This window comes from Pollicipes pollicipes, unplaced genomic scaffold (genome assembly GCF_011947565.3).
Source record: "Pollicipes pollicipes isolate AB1234 unplaced genomic scaffold, Ppol_2.1 Scaffold_2555;HRSCAF=2994_pilon_pilon_pilon, whole genome shotgun sequence".
In the NCBI taxonomy this organism is placed as follows: domain Eukaryota; kingdom Metazoa; phylum Arthropoda; class Thecostraca; order Pollicipedomorpha; family Pollicipedidae; genus Pollicipes; species Pollicipes pollicipes.
The window spans coordinates 32,346,272-32,354,169 of record NW_023596136.1 but is presented as its reverse complement, the minus strand read 5'-3'; the positions used below and the strand labels follow the sequence as shown (position 1 = coordinate 32,354,169).

Sequence of the window (7,898 nt, the reverse complement as noted above, 5' to 3'; positions counted from 1 at the left end):
AGCTCGATATGCGTGACACAAGATAACCCGGCATACATTGTGTAATGTATCCTCGCCAAGCCCACTGCCAGACAGTGAAAACATGACGGTGGCCTTTTATTTCCGCCCATGTAAGGTACAGACAGCCGAACGAAACCAGAGGAGCACGCGGACGCACAATCAATGAACGGCTACGCTTATGAGACGTGGGATGCACCCGCACGAACACCAGCCAGAGCCCCTGAATGTGCCCATTCCACCCATCCAAAACGTCCATAAAATGCACGCTTGATGCCTTGAACTGGACCGAGTCTAAATCGCAAACGACACGTTAGCTAAGCCAACGCAGGAAATGCTGCAGCTTTATTGTTCAGTTCTACCCAAAGTCGGGCGCACATCAATTCGCTTCCGCTATCGCAAGTCATTTCGGGACAAACGAAGGCCACTGAAGCGTGCAGGGGTTAACTGTAGCCCGCGAAAACAAACTAATGTCGCCGCCAGCAAGGCCTAACTTCGCCCACGTGCCGGCTGAACGGGTCACACATCTCACGGCCGATGTCACGCCCCCAGCCGACGTGGAGTGGCGACAGTTCAAACCACCTGCGAATGTACATCCACGCAGCTCAGTGCGTGGCTGTGCACATGCACGGCACGGCGCGCATGAAGTCGCAGGTGACACGCTTCAGGCCGGTCCCCAGTTGCCATCTGTTGCGGGTACGTCGCCAGGCCCACTATACAATTCGCACTGCATGGAGAGCAAGATGAGATGCACGGGATGATCAGATGCGGGACGCTCTCGACACTGCCTGCCAAAGCTTCGGCGGACAGCAACTGCAGATGTGGAGGACAAGCAGTGCCGGGATGCACAACCATACTGACGCCACGGCATCGGGCGCTCCCGGAAAACTACTACCAACTGCCACCATTTCCAAATGACGCTACGCAGGAAATGTTCGGTTGCAAGAGCTCATTTTTAAAGAACACGTCACATTTTCCGCCGGAACCGGGAGGTAAGCATATATCCCAGACGCCACCGCATCACAGCTCCAAGGCCCAGCAGGGGTACCTTTTCAGTTTGTACGTGCCCACCTGTTGACGTCCAAACCACCGGACTATTACGGAGCGAAGGTCGGACTGGCCACACACCTCAGCTCTGAAACACTGCAAATAACGTCACAAACAAGGAGTCCCGACAGGCAGCGTGGGCAACTCATTCGGAAGAAATCTTGCATCTTGCGACCACATGTTTTGCTGCCAAATGTCTGTTCCTTTTGCCTGGTCACCATGGCATGGAACTGACGCATGTACCTTGTTTCGAATGACGTTTTTAAGCATGAGAGAACACTTGCTTCAGCCACAGCACTACGCTAAGAATGAACGAAACGCAAAGTAACGCTGATGAGAAACGACAATGCACGACAGCGCACGGGCGCCTTTCAGGATCCAATGGCCGACGGCCGAGCTGACCCGACCGCACCAGAGCGGCCCCTGTCGGGCGCCACAGCCCGGTCCAGTGTGACCCCGACCTGCGGCGGGGCCTACTGCAACTGCCGCGGGTCCCACTCGTTCCAGCCGCCGCCGTAGGAGTGGCGGAAGCGCGCGAACTCCACTGGCACCTCCTGCGGGTCCACCTCCACCTGCTCCTCCACCTCCTCGTACTCCTCTTCGTCCTCGTCCTCTTCCTCCTCGGCGTCCTCTTCCGGGTCGAACTCGGTGAGGAACTCGGCGCTGCGGCGCGCCGCCTTGCCGCCGCGCCGCGCGGCGGGTCGGCCACGGGGCGCCGGCACCGCCGCCGCGTCCTCGAAGTACACCACCGGCTCGGCGTCGGCGCGCTTCGCCTTCTTGGCGGCGGGCGCGCGCCGCCGGCGCTTCATGACCCCGCGCGTCGGGCTCCACGCGGCCGCGCCCACCGGCTGCGCCTCCACCGGCGCCAGCTGCTGGTAGCTCTGATCAGCCGCGTCGCCGGCGTCAGTCTGCAGCGTCGACGCGCGCCGGTTGCAGTTCTTGCAGCGCGCGTCGGCCGGCGAGTCGCGCAGCGCCGCGTCCAGCCGCTCGTGCAGCTCCGGCTGCAGCGGGCAGCGCAGCTTCAGTGTGCCGATGCTGGGCAGCGGCACGTTCATCTCCTTGCGCACGTAGTTGAATGCGCGCACCGAGCTGGCCTCGAGCAGGCCAAGGGCGCGCCGGAAGTCCTCGTCGCGCCACTGCACGCTGTTCTTCTTGTAGTCGCGCGCCAGCGCCTTCACCTGCGACGGCGTGAACAGGCTGTGCATGCCGGCCTCGATCTTCTCCAGCTCTCGCAGCCGGTCGACGGCCACCAGCGTGGAGACCTTCTTGCGGCCGCGGCGCGCCTTGCCACCCTCGTCGCTGTCGCGCTCGTACTCGGTCGCCATGCGCACCAGCTCCGTCTTGAGCGCGAGGCTCTGCAGGCGCAGCCGATGGATGATGTCGTCGGCGTCGTCCGGACTGGCCGCCGGCAGGATCTCGTACTTCTCCGACAGCTGGTACTTGGCCAACCGCTTCAACACGCCCGTGTCGGCGGCCGGCTCCGGCTCGGCCGGCGCCACCGGCGCTGGCGCGCGCTCCACCTCGTGCCCCGGCTCCTCCTTCACCTCGACCGGCGGCTTGGCCACGAAGAAGAAGGTGCGGCCGGCCTTGGGCGTGGCGCCACCCTCCGGCTCGCAGATGACGACGGGCATCGGCGCCGTGTTGCCGTCTCGCTCGGCACCGGCGACGTCCGGGTGCACCAGCTTGGCGTACCGCTTCTCGGCCTGGCTCAGCTCCAAGCGCTTCTTCAGGATCTGGCGGGCGCGCGTCGCCGAGGTCGTCTGGCCTGTCGCGGGGAGAGCGAGTGAGCTGACGGTGAGCGCCGAGGGCCGCGCACGCTCCGCAGAGCAGCGCGCGCGTGGCCCTCCGAGCGACGCCAGCGCTGGGAAGTGCTGGCACTGATGACGGTGTTTTGAGCGTAGATACTGGGGTTACAACAGGCGAAGCATGCTAAAAATCGCAGGCGACTGCGGAAAAAGACGAAAACGTCGCCATTACTCTTGAAAGCTATAAACTGATAAGTATCCAAATCAAAGATAGTTCTTGTTCTTCAAGTACCTGGCATTGCATTCCATACTTTAAGCATCCAAACTGATGAAACATATGAATTAAAGACGCATCCTGCTCCTGACGCAATTCACCCAATCCAAAGGACAAACCCACAAGCCAACCTGAGACATGTCCCACGAAGTACACCACCTAAAACATGACTCCACGCCTGACAACTAACAAGACCGTGCCCACCCCACCCGGCCGCCTGCGGTGCCGCCGCGCAAGACGGCTGACGCGCGCTGGGCGACGCTGGCCCTCACCAGCGATGATGGCGGCCGGGGAGCGGAGCGGCGCCGAGCCGGCCGCGCCGCTGTCCGACGCCGGCAGGCTGCCCTGCAGACCCGTCAGCACGTAGCGCACGCGCGGGCTGCCGGGCGCGGCCGGCGCCGGCGCCGCGGCGGTGCCTCCGCCGGCCGGCGACACCTGCAGCGGCACGCTCGAGCTGGGCCGGACGAGCACCACGGCGCGGCCGGCGCCGGCGCGCGGGGAGGCCGGCCCCGGCCGCGCCGGCGACGCCTCGGCTGCCGGCGCGTCCCCCGAGGAGACCTCGATGTGATAGGAGGCCTGCGGCACGGGCGGCGCTGCCGGCGATGACATGTCGAACTGGGACGTCACTGGTGTGTCGCTGCTCTGCATCACTGGCTGCAGGTTTATATGCAGCTGGGTGCTAGCATTCTTCAGTGATGGTGAAGCTTCCTGAAATGAATGGGGAGGCAGTACTATTATGGTATGGTGGTTATGGCCTTGTTCTGCACTCAAACTTTGCCAGCTTGCCTGATATTACCACCATTCATGCATTTATGGACACATGGGTCCATCACATCACAAGATTACCCCACAAAACTCTAAAACACAGAATTTGTGTAGCATTTTAATGTGAATTGCACCTCAACACATGACACAAAGCCATGGAGGCAACCCATCTCAAATTCTCTTGAGTTGTTCTTGGGTGCCAAGTCAGACGATTGCATGACAGACACACACATCTGGAATCGGCATTCATTGTGCCAGTAGGGGGACCAGTCTGCCTCTACCTGACATCTATCACATGACTGAGTCCATGTAGTTACACAGCTGGCGAATCAAGGTAGGATCCGAGTCAGGACACAACAAAAGCATCACCAGGATTGAACTCCCAAGGGTCAACCATTGACCACTGGGCTCATATGGGTGTGCTGGGCAGTGATGGGGGAAAACTGATAACTTTGTGAATGACTAGTTTGCATCACATAGGGCCAGCTTGTCTATTCTAGATGACAGGTACTAGATAACCTACTAATTCTGACAAAGCTATTAATTGTGGGGGTGAGTAGTTGTGATAACAAAACATCAGGTTTTCTTTTGCAGATGGTAGGCATTAGCTTATCTGCAAACTCTGACCCATCCTTCTAATGCAATACCTTTAATAGATGATGGTAAAATAGGCATGATGTAGCTATTTCTTATACATACAGTCATTGAATCTCAAAAACACAGCTTGGTCTCTGGGTTATGAGGGTTCTCCTGTATATAATAACCAAGAAATTATGTAGTAGGCCAACTATTATTTATGTTGATCAAACCAATGTGATAACATAATGGTTGTGCTGTAACCAAGTCTTTTGTGGCTTCTGATGATCATGGCCACAAAATCTCTGGCAACAACCCTGGCTGTTCCCCTGCTGTAGCATGACATGACAAGCATTGAGTGGTGGTGCATAATACTTCCTGCATGAGAATGGTGGTGGTAAAGTGGATGAGTGCTAGCCTTAGCACCTGTAGATCTTTGGTTTCAGCCTCTGCCACACCAATTTCACACCTCACATGACACTCTAATAAAAGTATCCATACTGAATTGGCCCTAGCAGTCAGAGACGCAAGCCCCAATTACCATTAATACTTTATACATCTAAATCACAACTGATTTTTATTGAATTGCTATAACTGATCTATATATATATATATATATATATATATATATTATATATATATATATATATATATATATACATATATATGCATATATATATATATATATATATATATGTGTGTGACTTGGTTGCAGTGCATGAACATATATCATGTTAAATTTGTCATAGAGGAGTATGAAAGGCATGCAGACTTTTAATAGTTGAGCTGACTGGGTAAAACAAAAAATGACACTAAGACAGCAGCAAAGGTGCCTATTCCTATTCTTTTGAAAGACTCCTGCCCTCTAGCCCCTCTATAAAGAGCAATGCCCAGCAAGAGCCAGTTTTTCCTATGAGAGTAGATATATCAATCTCTCCATGCTTAGCCACCTCAACATACTTTGAGAAGCTACTTGCACTCCTGGCCTCAAACTTCCAGGCTCAAACTTCCCGTGTAAGTTCATGGCCATAGGCTGAGAAACTTAACTCAACATGATGTTTCCTTACAACCATTTAAAACGCAGACGCATTCGGAACGGTATCATTTGTTTTTGTCCAGATCAAGCCCCAATTTCTCGGAAACATTTCAACCTTTCCCGAAACCACGATCTGCAAATATCCCTCCCGACATATTGCCCTGCCTGACGTAAGCAACGCCCATCGATGTCACGTTAAGGTTTTGCTAAATGCTTACCAAATTGATGCCGCTGAAAACAAATCTGACCGCTGCCACGAAATGCGTCCCAACACGCCTAACTCTCAGCACGCAACGTCCGCGAACGGCAAATGTGGCGCAACGGCCTTAGTTGAAAAATAATTTTTAACGTCATATGGAAGCAGTCTAGCCATGTGCTAGAATTCTCTTCTACGATAGTCCAACCAGTCCTCGAGCCTAGTTAGTACATATCCTTGCTAAGAGGGAAGCCGTGGCTAGTACCGATTCGTGCTAAAACTGGCAGAGTTTAGCGCGCATAGATACTACGCAACGCAGTTCGGTAAATCAAGGCTCAACAGGGGAAATGAGGCTTTTTAGAGGTGAACGTCGTGACTTTCTTTTCGTTCTATGGGAGTGGAAAACCTTCACCATTTTGGCATCCCAATTCTCATCTGATTGCGAGCTGCTTCTAGGACGCAGTCGGTCGGTTGGCGGTCGGTGAGGAGCATGGGCAAGCGGTTAGGAAGCGTGCCCGGAGAAACGCGTGCACCTAATTTGCAGAAAGGCATTTTCTACCGGATGAGTATGGTGTTGATACATCCTGGACTACCGGCCTTGAGGTATATCGCCTTGCGGATAGTGCAGATGACGGAATATGGTTCTTGGGCTGTAGTGGTCTGTATTAGGTGTGGGTTCGGCTCAAATTTCTTGAGTTAGCTAATGAATGGCTCACAGAGTCTGGGATCTGATTCATCTCTGGACTCATTCCTGTTCTATTTTTCATTTGATTTCATCGAAATGCAATGCACGCATTGAATCATTTGACCTAACTCATGTAGGTTGTAAACTTACGTCTTTAATGAGGACCGGCCAATCAGCTGAGGAAACGTCGCTGCCAGACCGAGTAAATCATTCCAATGACAAGTTTTGTGCTCCTCATGCCGTCACTGGAAGACATGTGAAGATTGGACTTCTTTTACTTCTCACGATATCACAAGGATTCACAAGCTACTTATGACAATATTGAAAACCAAGCAGGTATTCGTAATGACGAGGGTCCTGCATCGTACTGATGACGTCGCTGGGATGAATGAATCAGTCATCAGTTGGAGAGTTTCAGTTGGACACGTTTTTCGGCTGTGTTTTCCCACTGCTCACGACGTTCGGGGAGACCGGTACGGTGTACGTGCATCGACCTACGTACTCGTGGTTTACATTCTGATGATGATGCCATTTTAAAAAAGATGAAGTTAGAAAATGAGCTGCGTTTTACGTGCTGCTCATGACGTCACGTGACCTGGGTTATGGTCTTCGTTTCATATCACTAGGGAACCTGGTAATGGCGGAAAACCACCTTTCCCAGCAGGCTTCCTCAAGAAACTACTGCAAGAAGGTCCAAGTGATCCACGAACCAACGGCATTCAGACGTGTCCACGCTGAGTTGTCAATGGGGCCGGAGAAAGGCATGAACTGACTCAACGTTTTCGGCTACCGGCATTATGTGTCTCTAACAAACATTCCAAAATAGTGTCCATCGGTGCAACCACTGGTGGACACCATTTTGACACGATTTAGATGGCAATAGTTTCTCCTAGACTTGAGACGCGAGTTCCGTGAGTGTTATGGCACCCTCACCATTAGACACTTTCTGAGAATGTATGTAGAGTATTAGCGTTATGGCAATGGATGGGAAGAATCGACTACAATAAGACTATGAGCACCCTCACTTTCTGAGGCATTCATCCGGCTATGTTTCGAGTGTCTTTCGAGTGCCTCGGATCTTGTATTGCATTTGCAGCCCAACTCTTCAATTGACATTCCGGCCCTCTGATATGAACTCTCCAATTTCAATGCGCGATGTTGCTTTGCTGCGTTTGGAAACGACTGCAGGGTGTTTGCGATTATTCCTGAACAAAATGCATTTTAGGTGAGTTCTCTTCGAGTTAGTATGGCCGCTGATGGGCATAATCGTACATTTTACCTTTCGGCCGCCAGCCTTATCCACGCATTTCAAGCGCACCGATATAGTTTCAATCTTTGCAACTACCAACACCATTTTAAGAACATACAGATAATTTCCCTCATATGGTGAAGAAAATGGCCTTATAATTTGCGAACAAGATGTCATTCGAGTAAGCCAATCCCGAATTACCAGCGGAGTCGTTCATAGGCATAAGCGGGCTCTTTACGGTTCGGCCGTCAGCATCATCTGATCAGATCTGCACACCACCACGGCCTACAAAGCACATACAGCGTACTTTGAGGCCGACGCAGTACCT

The 7,898-nt window shown here is 53.2% G+C and overlaps 1 protein-coding gene across 1 annotated transcript; it reads right to left on the bottom strand.

Annotated features, from left to right (window-relative positions):
* Positions 1–1,517: 1,517 nt before the first annotated feature.
* On the bottom strand, positions 1,518–3,365 carry LOC119100440 (uncharacterized). Its single transcript, XM_037223538.1, has 3 exons — positions 3,336–3,365; positions 1,905–2,809; positions 1,518–1,721 (listed from the first exon to the last, which is right to left on the bottom strand). The coding sequence occupies exons 2-3, from the start codon at positions 2,673–2,675 to the stop codon at positions 1,518–1,520; spliced, it is 975 nt and encodes a 324-aa protein (XP_037079433.1). The 5' UTR covers positions 2,676–2,809; positions 3,336–3,365.
* Positions 3,366–7,898: the final 4,533 nt, after the last annotated feature.